This window comes from Scyliorhinus canicula, chromosome 12, assembly GCF_902713615.1.
Source record: "Scyliorhinus canicula chromosome 12, sScyCan1.1, whole genome shotgun sequence".
Lineage (NCBI taxonomy): Eukaryota > Metazoa > Chordata > Chondrichthyes > Carcharhiniformes > Scyliorhinidae > Scyliorhinus > Scyliorhinus canicula.
The window spans coordinates 40,127,953-40,143,189 of record NC_052157.1 but is presented as its reverse complement, the minus strand read 5'-3'; the positions used below and the strand labels follow the sequence as shown (position 1 = coordinate 40,143,189).

General features: G+C 44.1%; 1 protein-coding gene across 2 annotated transcripts in view; it reads left to right on the top strand.

The window, feature by feature from the left end:
- LOC119974469 (RNA polymerase II elongation factor ELL) overlaps window positions 1-15,237 on the top strand; it is a 125,406-nt gene that overhangs the window by 57,825 nt on the left and 52,344 nt on the right. The window contains exon 3 of one of the 2 annotated variants that reach the window (XM_038813385.1): window positions 13,108-13,235. In XM_038813385.1, coding sequence (XP_038669313.1) covers window positions 13,108-13,235 — 128 coding nt within the window. Of the gene's footprint in view, window positions 1-13,104; window positions 13,236-15,237 lie in introns of both variants that reach the window. The other variant, XM_038813384.1, reaches the window with a different exon arrangement.

The following is a 15,237-nucleotide window of genomic DNA, read 5'->3' as shown; positions in this document are numbered from 1 at the left end:
CCAGAGCCGGGATCGAACCTGGGACCTCAGCGCCGTGAGGCGGTTGTGCTAACCACTAGGCCACCGTGCTGCCCGGACTTTGTTATTTCTGAGTATTCCTGAGTCTGGACATGCATAGATTTTTTATCAGGGATTACTGAACAACATTTGGGAGTGGGAACTGAGGTTGTTTCTTCTCTTTCTCTGTCCCCCAGCAATCAAATTCTGGTGCTCCAATTATTGCTTCAGTTGATAGCTAGTAACACATAACAGAGAACACAGTTGCATATTAATATCAACCAGAAACTTCAAATTGCCAGTTAGAAAGATATTTATGTTGCTCAGGCGGGTGTGCTCGACCAGAAGCATGTGAAGCTGCGTAAAAAGACATCAGGTGTGCATCCCAAAACTATCATGCACTCGCACAAGAGTTGGAAGCACGGATGTCAACAATCAAGCAGGCAGTTGAGCGTATTAAGTGCCCAATTGAACACAACGTGAAGTGTGCTGCTTTTACGGCTGTCCGGTGACCTTCATTTTTAGCTTCAACCTCAGTCCACGGAGGGATGAACTGTCCAGGCTGAAATAAAATTTTAAAAAGGTGTTTGGGGACTGAGATTTGTGTTGAATGTGTGCCTAGACACTCTTTGCATAATATTTCCATCCCAATTTATTTTTTACAGGTCTGCAGCTCCCTGAGACACCTCTGCAGTGACTGTCCCCCTGAGGGAGTGCACAAGTGCCAGCCTTCATCTCCCTTTTCTTGGTGCCTGCCTATTTCCTACCCGACCAACAGCGCTGAGCCTTTCCTAGGACATGTTTCACATTGGCTGCCCTTTTTTGGCCAGCTAGTGTGAAATCGCATCCCAAAACCAACTGGAAGTGCATTTTGTGTCCGCTTCCAGGCCCACCGAGTGTGCGTGCCTGATGGATGGGAAAATTGTTAATTTTTTGAAACTTGTTGAACTGACGACTTGATTAAACAACACAAGTAAACTTTTCCTACCATTTGCTCTTGGCTGTTAAAGAAAATCTTGCCAGTTGGAAAAGGTAAAATTATTTTTTTCCGAAAGATGCTGGATTTTAGCTATGAAACAGTTGATTACTTCAAATATAGTTGCAAATCCACAAGGCTTGTGTCTCTGCTTGCTTTCACTTCTCTGGCACTGATCTACTCTTTTTCTGCTCATCAGCTTTACTTGACCATTGTGGCTGCTCTTTCAGCCTACCAGCCATGGGGCTGATTTAGCACAGGGCTAAAGAGCTGGCTTTTAAAGCAGACCAAGGCAGGCCAGCAGCACGGTTCAATTCCTGTACCAGCCTCTCCGAACAGGCGCCGGAATGTGGCGACTAGGGGCTTTTCACCGTAACTTCGTTTGAAGCCTACTTGTGACATTAAGATTTTCTTTTCATTTCATTTCACCTCTTTTGGCCGAGCCAACCTTTTGTTCACCTTTCTGTCCACTTTTTGGCCGAGTCTTGAGCTCTCTACCTGGTCTCTCTGACTTTGGTATTTATTTTCACACCTCTTAACACACTTGAGAAACCTTTCAGGTTTAAATTCTGCATATGGTTACATAAATCATACGTCCGTCCGTTATAAAAAATGGAAAGTACTGGAAGTAGTAGATCTGTCAGGCTCTCTGGAGAGAAGAGTTATATTCGATTCGAAACATTAACTTTCTCTCTCCACAGATGCTGCCACCTTCGGAGTTTTTCCAGCTCTTTCTGTTTTTACTTCAAATTTCCAGCATCCGCAGTATTTTGCTTTGATATTACTTTGCGCAAGTCGAGGAGACACAGCCGGAGTGAGGCACATCCAGAGTGGGAAGTTGGAACTTGGTAATTTGGTGCAGAGGTAATCAGGAAAGGGAGAGAACCAGAGAGCATCTGAGACCCTGGGTGAATTCTCCCAGTGAGCCAGAGAAGACACAGCCAGAGTGAGGCACAACCAAGAGTGAGTTTGGGAATTTGAAGCTAGGTGGGAATTCTAAGCTGGGTGGGGAGGAGGTGCTTTTTAACCCTGGTAAGTGACTGGTAAGTAGTTTTTCTTTTCATTGTCTAATTTATTTATTTTTTCTTTCGTTTTTGAAATTGTAGTTGTATAAGTTTACCTAAGGTTTAAGACATGGCAGGAGATCCCAGACCCGTGTCATGCTCCTCGTGTGTGATGTGGGAGCTCAGGGACACGTCCACTGTCCCTGGCTCCTTCACGTGCAAGAAGTGTTTTCAGTTGCAGCTCCTGTTGGACCGCTTGACGGCTCTGGAGCTGCGGATGGACTCACTTTGGAGCATCCGCGATGCTGAGGACATCGTGGATAGCACGTTTAGCAAGTTGGTCACACCGCAGGTGAAAGTTACTGAGAGAGATAGAGGGGGATCAAAAGACAGAGCAAGATAGTAAGGCAGTGCAGGTGTCCCCTGCAGTCATCTCCCTGCAAAACAGATATACCGCTTTGGATACTGTTGAAGGAGATGGCTCACCAGGGGAAGGCAGCAGCAGCAAGGTTCATGGCACCGTGACTGGCTCTGCTGCGCAGCAGGGCAGGAAGAAGAACGGCAGGGCTAGTGATAGGGGACTCAATCGTAAGGGGAATAGACAGGCGGTTCTGCGGACGCAATCGAGACTCCAGGATGGTATGTTGCCTCCCTGGTGCAAGGGTCAAGGATGTCTCTGAACGCTGCAGGACATTTTGGAGGTGGGGGCGGGAGGGCAGGGTGAACAGCCAGCTGTCGTGGTGCACATAGGCACCAACGATATAGGTAAAAAAACGGGATGAGGTCCTACAAGCTGAATTCAGGGAGTTAGGAGTTAAACTAAAAAGTAGGACCTCAAAGGTAGTAATCTCAGGATTGCTACCAGTGCCACGAGCTAGTCAGAGTAGGAATGTCAGGATAGATAGGATGAATGCATGGCTCGAGAGATGGTGCAAGAGGGAGGGATTCAAATTCCTGGGGCATTGGAACCGGTTCTGGGTGAGGTGGGACCAGTGCAAACTGGACGGTCTGCCCTGGGCAGGACTGGAACCGATGTCCTCGCGGGGGGGGGGGGGGGGGTTTGCTACAGCTGTTGGGGAGGGTTTAAACAAATGTGGCAGCGGGATGGGAACCGATGCAAGAAGCTGGAAGGTAGTAAAACAGGGACAGAAGCATAAGGAAGTAAGGGGGAAAGTGTAAGGCAGAGAAGCCATAGTCAAAAATCAAGAAGGGCGACAGCACAAGGTACTGTGACTGAGGGGAGCTCAGTGAATAGGCCCAGTAATACTAAAAGGAATAAAACTGGAAGTAAAAACATTAGTGGTAAGCGACGCGGCAGGTTGTTACATGAAGATATGGGTTCAACGACAAGGAAAATTAGGAGAAAAGTTAAGAGGAAATATAACTTGGGAGAGATTACTGATCGAGGTGTTAAGATTCAAAACAGAGGTAAAAAAGCCAACATAAGTGTACTTTACCTGAATGCTCGTAGTATTCGGAATAAGATAAATGAGTTGATGGCGCAAATCATCGTGAATGACTACGATTTAGTGGGCATTACTGAAACTGGGAGTTAAATATCCGAGGGTATCAAACTATTCGGAAGGACAGAGTGGATGCTAAGGGAGGTGGTGTATCTCTGTTATTTAAGGATGACATCCGGGCAATAGTAAGGGATGACATCGGTGCTATGGAGGAAAAGGTTGAATCCATTTGGGTGGAAATCAGGAATAGTAAGGCGAAAAAATCACTGACAGGAGTAGTCTATAGGCCACCAAATAGTAACATTATGGTGGGGCAGACAATAAACAAAGAAATAACGGATGCATGTTGAAATGGTACAGCAGTTATCATGGGGGATTTTAATCTACATGTCGATTGGTTTAACCAGGTCGGTCAAGGCAGCCTTGAGGAGGAGTTTATAGAATGTATCCGCGATAGTTTCTCAGAACAGTATGTAATGGAACCTACGAGGGAACAAGCAGTCCTAGATCTGGTCCTGTGTAATGAGACAGGATTGATTCATGATCTCATAGTTAGGGATCCTCTCGGAAGGAGCAATCACAATATGGTGGAATTTAAAATACAGATGGAGAGTGAGAAGATAAAATCAAATACTCATGTTTTATGCTTAAACAAAGGAGATTACAATGGGATGAGAGAAGAACTAGCTAAGGTAGACTGGGATCAAAGACTTTATGGTGGAACAGTTGAGGAACAGTGGAGAACCTTCCAAGCGATTTTTCACAGTGCTCAGCAAAGGTTTATACCAACAAAAAGGAAGGACGGTAGAAAGAGGGAAAATAGACCGTGGACATCTAAGGAAATAAGGGAGAGTATCAAATTGAAGGAAAAAGCATACAAAGTGGCAAGTTTTAGTGGGAGACGAGGGGACTGGGAAATCTTTAGGGGGCAACAGAAAGCTACTAAAAAAGCTATAAAGAGGAGAAAGATAGATTATGAGTGTAAACTTGCTCAGAATACGAAAACAGATAGTAAAAGTTTCTACAAATATATAAAACAAAAAAGAGTGGCTAAGGTAAATATTGGTCCTTTAGAGAATGAGAAGGGAGTTTTAATAATGGGAGATGAGGAAATGGCTGAGGAACTGAACAGGTTTTTTGGGTCGGTCTTCACAGTGGAAGACACAAATAACATGCCAGTGACTGATAGAAATGAAGCTATGACAGGTGAGGACCTTGAGATGATTGTTATCACTAAGGAGGTAGTGATGGGGAAGCTAATGGGGCTAAAGGTGGATAAGTCTCCTGGCCCTGATGGAATGCATCCCAGAGTGCTAAAAGAGATGGCTAGGGAAATTGAAAATGCACTAGTGATAATTTACCAAAATTCACTACACTCTGGGGTGGTCCCAGTGGATTGGAACTTAGCAAACGTGACACCACTGTTTAAAAAAGGAGGTAGGCAGAGAGCGGCTATTTATAGGCCAGTGAGCTTAACTTCGGTAGTAGGGAAGATGCTGGAATGTATCATCAAGGAAGATATAGCGAGGCATCTGGATAGAAATTGTCCCATTGGGCAGACGCAGCATGGGTTCATAAAGGGCAGGTCGTGCCTAACTAATTTAGTGGAATTTTTGGAGGACATTACCAGTGCGGTAGATAACGGGGAGCCAATGGATGTGGTATATCTGGATTTCCAGAAAGCCTTTGACAAGGTGCCACACAAAAGGTTGCTGCATGAGATAAAAATGCATGGCATTAAGGGTAATGTAGTAGCATGGATAGAGGATTGGTTAATTAATAGAAAGCAAAGAGTGGGTATTAATGGGTGTTTCTCTGGTTGGCAATCAGTAGCTAGTGGTGTCCCTCAGGGATCAGTGTTGGCCCACAATTGTGCACAATTTACATAGATGATTTGGAGTTGGGGACCAAGGGCAATGGGCGGAATTCTCCGCTCCCCATGCCGGGTGGGAGAATCGCGGGAGGGCCGGGCGACTCACAACACGCCCCCCTGGCGCCCCCCACGATTCTCCCACCCCCTGCTCGGAAGAATCGGCGCTCGCCGTTTTTGACGGCGACCGGCGATTCTCCGGCCCAGATGGGCCGAGCAGCCTGCCGTTCCCGACCGGTTCATGACGGCGGCAACCGCACCTGGTCGCTGCCGTCATGAACATGGGTGGCAAAATGCCGTTTGAAGCTTGTGGGGGGCGTAGAGGGGAGTGAGCACCATGGCCGTGCTCGGGAGAGGTCTGGCCCGCGATCGGTGCCCACCGATCGTCGGGCCGGCATCTCAAAGCAACGCACTCTTTTCCCACCGCCGCCCCGCAAGATCAAGCTGCCACGTCTTGCGGGGCAACGGAGGGGAAGACGGCAACCGCGCATGCGCAGGTTGGAGCCATCAGCCGTTGTGACGTCAGCCGCGCATGCGCGGGTTGGAGCCGGCGAACCTGCGTATGCGTGGCTGACGTCACATAGGTGCCGCCGTCGCGTCATTCTCGGCGCGCCGCCTTGACGCAAGCGTCAAGGCCCGGTGGCCGAGAGTTACGGAGCGCTGCTCCTAGCCCCCCCGGGTGGGGGTGAATAAGGTGAGATGAGCGGCCTCCGAAGCCGTCGTGAAACTCGGCCGAGTTCACGACGGCCTTCCCGATTTATCGCGGGAGTGGAGAATTCCACCCAATGTGTCCAAGTTTGCAGACAACACTAAGGTGAGTGGTAAAGCGAAAAGTGCAGAGGATACTGGAAGTCTGCAGAGGGATTTGGATAGGTTAAGTGAATGGGCTCGGATCTGGCAGATGGAATAAAATGTTCACAAATGTGAGGTTATCCATTTTGGCAGGAATAACAGCAGCCGGGATTATTATTTAAATGAAAAAATATTAAAACATGCTGCTGTGCAGAGAGACCTGGGTGTGCTAGTGCATGAGACGCAAAAAGTTTGTTTACAGGTGCAACAGGTGATTAAGAAGGCAAATGGAATTTTGTCCTTCATTGCTTAAGGGGTGGAGTTTAAGACTAGAGAGGTTATGCTGCAATTGTATAAGGTGTTAGTGAGGCCACACCTGGAGTATTGTGTTCAGTTTTGGTCTCCTTACTTGAGAAAGGACATACTGGCACTGGAGGGTGTGCAGAGGAGATTCACTAGGTTAATCCCAGAGCTGAAGGGGTTGGATTACGAGGAGAGGTTGAGTAGACTGGGACTGTACTTGTTGGAATTTAGAAGGATGAGGGGGGATCTTATAGAAACATATAAAATTATGAAGAAAATAGGATAGATGTAGGCAGGTTGTTTCCACTGGCGGGTGAAAGCAGAACTAGAGGGCATAGCCTCAAAATAAGGGGAAGTAGATTTAGGACTGAGTTTCGGAGGAACTTCTTCACCCAAAGGGCTGTGAATCTATGGAATTCCTTGCCCAGTGAAGCAGTCGAGGCTCCTTCATTAAATGTTTTTAAGATAAAGATTGATAGTTTTTTGAAGAATAAAGGGATTAAGGGTTATGGTGTTCAGGCCGAAAAGTGGAGCTGAGTCCAGAAAGGATCAGCCATGATCTCATTGAATGGCGTAGCAGGCTCGAGGGGCCAGATGGCCTATTCCTGCTCCTAGTTCTTATATGCAGTCAACATTCTGAAAGTAAGCACTGTACATTGGCTAGATCATTTGTGGTGTGCAATATAGAAGGATAAATATTTGGGGTTAAATTGGCATGTAATTAGTTCGAGGGTGGGTCTTGTTTAGTCTTGTTTATAGTATGACTTATTTGGGACATCTTAACTGAACATTTTTGCTGAAATTGTGCCTTGCTTTGTTGTATACACACATGTTCTCATGCTGAACGTGGAATTAGATATTTAAGCTATTTTCTAATTGGGTTATGAAATATCAGGAGCAGAACAAAAACTTTCTCTTCAATATTTATAGCATGTACTTTTAGGAAACTTGCTTTGAAATTTCGAACTTGCTGAAAATTGGTTGGAAGCAGTATGATAACTGAAAAATGCAGGGGTCATTTGTGATTTTATTTTTAGGATCATGGACCATTTCCTTTTTTTAAAAAACCTTTTTCTTTCCCATTTTACAATTTATTCTAGAAATCCTTGGGGGAAAACCAGACTTGTTTACAGGGATTGATTTGTTTTTGCTATCCAGGCCTCGGCTTGACTTGGATGTGTCTGTTCCATTTGAGAGGATGACAACAACAAAGGGAACAATTTGCTCCCCTTATTAAGTAGTAGCTCACTGAAAATGTGTGCATTGCCATGTGTCTCGGATTTGAAAAATTTTTTTAGATTCTGTGGCAAAATATGCATAACGATCGTAGAAATTCAGCTCAGTTAATTAGATTTCTGGCGACAATTTAACATCTTCAAAGGTTCATTAAGGAAAGCCCAGTTTAATCTGTTGATCTACTTGTTTGCTATTTACAGCCTCAAATTTGCAAATTTTTAAGCTGAAAAAACTGACCGTAACACCTGAACATCAGAATAAAAATGTTTGTTGAGATATTTGCCAAATGTTGCTAATAGGTTGAGAAATTAATGCCCCCATCCGTATCAAGTAAATCACCCAAAAGTGTGGGCAAGGTGTAACTAAATAATACCTTGTTTAAAAGCAAATTACTGTGGATGCTGGAAAGCAAAGAAAAAATGCTGGAAAATCTCAGAAGGTCTGGCAGTATCGGTGGGGAGAGAAAAGAGCTCACGTTTCGAGTCCAGATGACCCTTCGTCAAAGCTGACAAGGCATTAAACACCTTGTCCTTGAATAGTTAACATTCTTAAATTGGTGGTGCATTGTGGAGTATAAATAGAAGTTTGCCTTTTGGTAAGAAAAGTACAACATAAATTGTATATTCAAAACATATGTTGCCATTCAATGATTTAAAAGATACGGACCACACTTTTTGGACCTAATGATTGGAAGACTCCAAGAGTGTGGATGAATTCTTTCAAGGCTGGATGAAATTCAGTTTAGCACTACCTAAACTGAGGCTGAGACCATGTAGAGGGAAATCATAATTCCCTGCTTGATTTTTAAAATTTATTTATACAAGCACAGTTCCAAATATTTTTTCTAAATGTAGCAAATCCTTGCATTTTAATCTTCACAAGGGAAATGAAGATGTATTATTGTGGAAGGTTCATTGAGCTCTGTAACAGCTATTGGCTGGGATTCTCCCCTACCCAGCGGGGCGGGGGGTCCCGGCTTGATGGAGTGGCGTGAACCACTCCGGCGTCGGGCCACCCCAAATGTGCGGATGTCTCCGCACCTTTAGGGGCCAAGCCCTAACATTGAGGGGCTAGGCGCGCGCCGGAGTGGTTGGCGCTCTGCCAGCTGGTGGGAACGGCTTTTGGCGCCACGCCAGCCAGGGCCGAAGGGACTTCGCTGGCTGGCAGAAGTCCGCGCATGATCTGGAGCGTCAGCGGCTGCTGACGTCATCCCCATGCATGCGCAGGGGAGGGGGTCACTTCTGCCTCCTTCATGGTGAAGACCATGGCGAAGGCGGAAGGAAAAGAGTGCCCCCACGGCACAGGCCCGCCCGCCGATCGGTGGGCCCCGATCGCGGGCCACGCCACCGTGGGGGCACAACCTGGGGCCAGATCGCCCCGGAGCCCGCTCATGCCGCCTGGTCCCGCCAGTAAGGTAGGTAGTTTGATCCACGCCAGCGGGACCATCATGACAGCGGCGGGACTTCGGCCCATCGTGGGCCGGAGAATCGCCCGGGGGGGGTTCCGCCGACTGGCGAGGCGCGACTCCTGCCCCCGCCGAATCTCCGGTGCCGGAGATTTCGGGACACGGTGGGAACGGGATTGACGCCGGCCCCCGGCGTTTCTCCGACCCGGCGGGAGGGTCGGAGAATCCTGCCCGTTGTGTTAGACTGTGTGTGAAATGCAATAAATGAAGTCCAAAACCATCATATGTGTTCAAATAATGAGAAGTAAGTGTACTTAAAGATTTAAAATACAAACTTTTCAGTTTAGAATAAGTAGCATATTGTGAATCAAAGCTGTTGGAGCTGGCTCGTGTAATCACAATGTGTGAAGCCTTTGGGGCTGGTTTAGCACATTGGGGCTGGTTTAGCACAGGGCTAAATCGCTGGCTTTGAAAGCAGACCAAGGCAGGCCAGCAGCACGGTTCAATTTCCATACCAGCTTCCCAAAACAAGCACCGGAATGTGGCGACTAGGGGCTTTTCACAGTAATTTCATTTGAAGCGTACTTGTAACAATAAGCGATTTTCATTTCATTTCTTTGCGGCAAAGATGCTAACCTTTTAACTGGCTTTTAACTGGAAAATTGCCCATGAGAGATCAATGGACGTTTGAAGACATTTCTGTCCACTATTATAATTATACTATTCCAGTTCAGCTATTTTTCTAAATTTTCTGTCCCTGCTTAATAGTTATCAATGATGACGAAAGCCAAAAGAAAAAAAAGTTGTTGTGTAAAGTGCTGCTAAAACATGTGGTCCTGTTGCTATGGTTCAGAATGAGCATGATATAGCTTTACTACAATTTCACATATTATTTGTGGTACTTGCTCAGTTTTCTGATTTGTACACAACATGCTTCCTTGGATTGATTTCATGCTATCTAGTAATTTTCGGTTTTAAATAATTTTTGCATTTATATCATCAAAGTTACGCTGACTGTAGTAGTGCCAGTTGCATTAAATGCATGTACTGTCGTATTTCAGACCATATTCCATATTCTGCAAGTATGATATGGACAATGTATTGTTACGAATGTCTAATTTTATGGTTTGTATATTTTAGAAGTGTTTCTTTTAGTTGGGCAGGGTTTCCGAAATTTTCCATGCCATGGAACTCTGAGTGACCTTCTAAGAGTATCAGGGAACCCCAAGAATTCTCATAATGCCACACCCCTTTCTTTGCCCTGAAATAAGTGCAAACACAGAAATCAAATGTAAACAAGTCTTCTAGCTACATGTATGCATATGTTGATTTTGTAATAATTAAAAAGTTGTCTGATTAATAATATATAATTCTTTATCATTTTTAATGGGACGAATGATGCGGGAAAGCTGATTCTAATATTGGACACACGCATCTCACCCTCACACACATACACGCACACACACACGGGTCTCTCCCTTTCACACATTCACACACACATCTCTCACTTAACCGTCTCTCTCTCACATACACACACCCCTCTCTTTCGCACATGCACTCACCCTCACGCACTTACCCTCACGCACTCGCCCTCCGAGGCCTGAACCCCCTCCCCCCATTCCCTTACCAAGGCTTAAACCGCACTGCTCCTCTCCCGAGGGCATAACTGCACCCACTCCTTTCCAAAGGCCCAAACTGCATCCACTCCTTTACTGAGGTCCTGTCGGCACTTGTAGGCCATGCGCAGACTCTCCTCCATGCTGCCGTCACCGTCCAAATTCTGCCCGATTCGTTTTCTGCCTCACCTTGTCCTTATTGTTGACTGAGAGCTTATCTGGCCAGCCACAGCAAGCTGGAGTAAATCAATTGAGTTAATCAGAGTAAAGCCCCTGATTAGTCAGGGCTACAAGAGGTCTTGCTCTGATTGGCCCATTTGATTTCCCTAATTCTAATTCTCTAGTTCTTTTAAAATTAAACATGTTAAATTAAACATGTGTTTACTGGTCATGGCAGCAGCCACCAGCTCTGTGGACCACAATTTGGGAACCCATAGTTTAGGGAATTGAATTTTGAAATGCAAATTAAATGGGGGAAAAACCTGGATTTGAGAAGATGGTTACCTGAGATGATTACTGTTCAAAGGATGGTCCATGTTTACTTCAATGAGTTAGAGTTAAAGGTGTGAAAACAAAAAACAATAGGTAGTCCTCTCTTAGCTTCGTAATGGAGTATGTGAGTATGAAATATTCACTTGCCCCTAATAGAGATATAAATCATTCATGTGGGTCTTGGAGTCAAAGGGATGTTTTGAAGATAGTCAATTAGTTTTAATCCCTATCTGGGATATCCCAGGCATATCACATGGCTATGGGGATAGATTGCACAGTTTTTAAAATTGGTTTTGGAGTTTTTATCTGTGATTTCTCACAGTAACAGACAGTTTAAATCTGTTTGGGGAGCAGCAGTTAGACGGGTAGACCGATAATCTGCAATGAACTGTAAATGAGCTCTGGACCAGGAGAAGAGAGTTGTTTGAAATCAAGGGTGTTTCCTGATTTGGAAATAAGATTGTAGTGAGGCCCATGCTCAACCTGGGGAGTCTGCAATCTTGAGGTGTTGTTGAAGAGTTGGGGTATTCGCCTAGCCAACTGCTACTGAAAGGACCCCAAGGAATCTCATACTTCAAAGAATAGCAGGAACCTTGAGGAGAATCAGAGTGAATTCCTGAGTGCTGTGGCACACTTTATTCGGTCCCAGGAGAAGCGAGGTGATCCTCAAGATACTTTTTAATATAGAGGGGAACTCTTGGGTCGGAATAAAAGTGGAATAGGATGTGGTCTGGTGAGATTTTCACTTTTAAAGTATTAAGCATTTATGAAATGTAGTTTTAAGTTAGTACCTGTTTTGTATTACACTTGAACAGAGAAGTCTAAAATTTAAAACTGAAATCTTGTGGTGTAATTCTTTCAATTAATAACTGGGAGATTGAATTTATTTTTTAAAATTGCTGGTCTCCACCGAGATCATAATACTTATGTACAATAGCAGTCTTTATATTCCCTCTTCTCCAAGGTACCAAGCCTGACGAAGGGGTTGGTGGAGAGTTGGTGTATTCGCCTAGCCAACTGGTTGGTGTCCATGGACATCTATCGGATTGGTCCATGTTTCTATTAGATTGGTCCATGTTTCTATTGGATTGGTCCATGTTTATGCTTGACAAATTCTGCAGTGGTTTGCTGTTACTTTCTGTGGCATGGCTGACCAGGAAACTCTCATATTGCCTGCCAGCAGGCGTCGGAAGGATTTACAGACTGACAGTTAACTTGCTTGGCCACATTATGAACGGGCCTTCCATAGCTGTCAAGTCCTGAAGTGAGACTTGAATCCTGGGGTTTCTGACCCAGATGCCGGGATGCCTCCTAAAAGTTTAGTGTATTAAAAATTTGGGTCTCTGTTGCCCTGATCCCCAGTGGAAGCTTGCTTTGTATAGTGCTACAAGCTTAAATGTTGAAGTTAGCAGTAGTCTGAGGGTTGATTGGTGGATCCAGTGTGTCCAGCATTGCTAACTTGTCAGTACAAAAATAAAATATTTGAAAAGGTTTTTTCTTCCTTGTCCGTCACTTACACCTGCTTGAATCATTGCATAAGCTGGAATGTGGCACTTTTGAAGTGTTTCAAGAAGGGAAATATATATTTTTACACAGGCATTTGTGATCTGCAATACAGTGTCTGAAAAAATGGCATAAGCAGTTTCAGTAATAACTTACAGAAGTGATTTGAATCAGTATTTGAAGGGGAAAATGTACTGAACTATGGGCAAAGGGCAGGGGAGTGAATCTGATTGGATAACTCTTCCTAAGAGACAGCACAGGCACAATGGGCCAAATGGCCTCCTTTTGTGAAATATAATTCTATGTTTCAAATGTTGAACCATATTACAGTGGTGTTCAGTGATTTACAATTTATTCTGTTAATCAGTTGTAACAGTAAAGTATGTTATGTATTACATTTCTACAATTTTTTTTAAGCCATTGAAGCATGTCTCACTTTTTTTATAGCAGTACATCAAAATTCCTGCTCCTAATTCAGACTGTCATGATGGTGCACGATGTTTTTCATTCTACTTATCGACTGACAGCAAAGACAAGCCTCAAGCAAGTTTTGACTGTATCCAGCAGTATGTTTCAAGGTAAAAAAAAGTGTAGCTGTCAAGGCATGATCTTCTTTGCCATTGTTGCATCACGCTAAGTACCTTCTGCGTATTGAATTAAGTATTGCTCAAGTAAATGCCAATTAACTGTAATGTCCAGTTGGCATTTTGTAAACCAGTTTTAAAAACGATGAATTCTTCCACTGATTCGTTTTGTAAGCTCCCCTGGTTCACTTTTACTTGGTTTGTATTCTTGTTGCTCGGTTGTCCCACTGCTTATTCCCTCTTCCCCTCCTTGTCCTCTTGCCCTTTCTTCACAATGAAACGCAGGGCATGGACACCTCATTCCTTTTATTGCCTGCTGATTTAGTGCAGATATCTGAGGCTAAAAATCATGATTTTCTTCGGTAATTTTCATTTTTTACGATGTATACGTGCTCAAACTTTGTTTGGCATTGGCTGGGTATTTAGAAAGGATAATGTCCAAAAAGGTTAAATATTAAAATTTCACTGGTGGATTCCTCCAGTTTGGTTAGCTATTATGTGGAGGTACAGCTTCAGACATGTTTCGGTGGGATATCTAATTGACACAGTCTAGCTTCCATTGAGGGTTTCAGATTGTAGTGGGGCGGGGGGGGGGGGGGGGGGGGGGGTGGTGGTAGTGGGGTGGGGGGTGGTTGGTGGAGTGCGCACAAGTTAAACTAAACAATTAATATATCCAGGACATTTTTGAATTGTGTGCTATTGCATTTCAACCTCATTAAGTTGTGTTCCTGTTCAATATTGATTTTTTTCCTCCAAAACAATTGTGTAACATGGACCAAAAGAGCTTGCATTTATAAGGCACTTTTCAAATCCTTGAAATGTCTTAAAGTGCTTCACAGCCAATTAATTACTGTGCTTTGGAAGTGAGGTTATTGGTATTTTCTTGCCAAAGGTTGTAGGCAATATATGCACAGCAAGGTCCCACCAGGTAAATTAATTTGGTGTTGATTGAGGAATAACTTTGGCTCTTTCTCTTCTCTTTCACGCCCATCTAAAGGTGCAGTCAGGCCTCAGTTAAGATCTCAGCCAATTGATGGCACCTCTAATAATATCACACTCTCCCAATGCTGCATTGCTGTGCTCAGGTCCCGCAATGGAGCTCAAACCGTGACCTTCTGATGCTGAGGCAGGAATTACATGAAAAAATTCAGCTCATACTGAGCGCAGTGAAAGCATCCTGTCTTCAATAATTTGCTACCAGATCTGCCACTTTTGTGTTAATGCTTTACTAAATTTAGCTCTGCAGAAAAGCTATTTTGTGTCAGCGCACAATCTTTCTCATTCACTACTGAAGTTGAACCAGGTCTGGAAAACATTCTGGGAAAATCAAGTGGTGGGCTATTCCCCCCTCTGGCCATGTGTTGGGTGCAGAAGCTTGTTATTTCACAGCCAAGAATAATATTCTGCTCTGCTTAGCATTGCATTTACAGCAACCCTTTTGTCGCTATTCTTAGGTTTTGAAATTACAATGTGAGAAACCTAAGTGTATGAACACTTAATGTATTTATTTCAAGTGTTAATTAAGATATTAATCTATTTTAAAATAATTTTATTTGCATATTTGTTTCAAATATGTCATGGTATAATTTTCAGCCTTTTGAGTTTGGTGTTATAGTTCATTTCTTCTCACTTAGCACTGACATTTTTTGCTTGTTTTAATTTAAACAAATATAATCTTGACAATTGACAAGTTCTTTGTTGATGCTCTTCAGTTTGCTTTACTGTCAACCTGTGAAAAGGACAGGTTAATCTCTTGTGATGTTGCTCGAGTACAAAAATGGCAAATACCTGTATTTCCCTGTAGCTATCTCCGCTTTTATGCTGTTCTTTCATTCTTTGTCTTCCATTGTTTGACTCCCTGTCGGTGTATCTGCATGTGCAGCTCACACATTTTCAGCCTCCTTTTGCTACTTGATTGTTTGACATTGGCTCAAGCCTACACCTAACTCTGACTCCTACACTTGGTCTTAGTCCTGTACCTAATTTTGCATTCTGC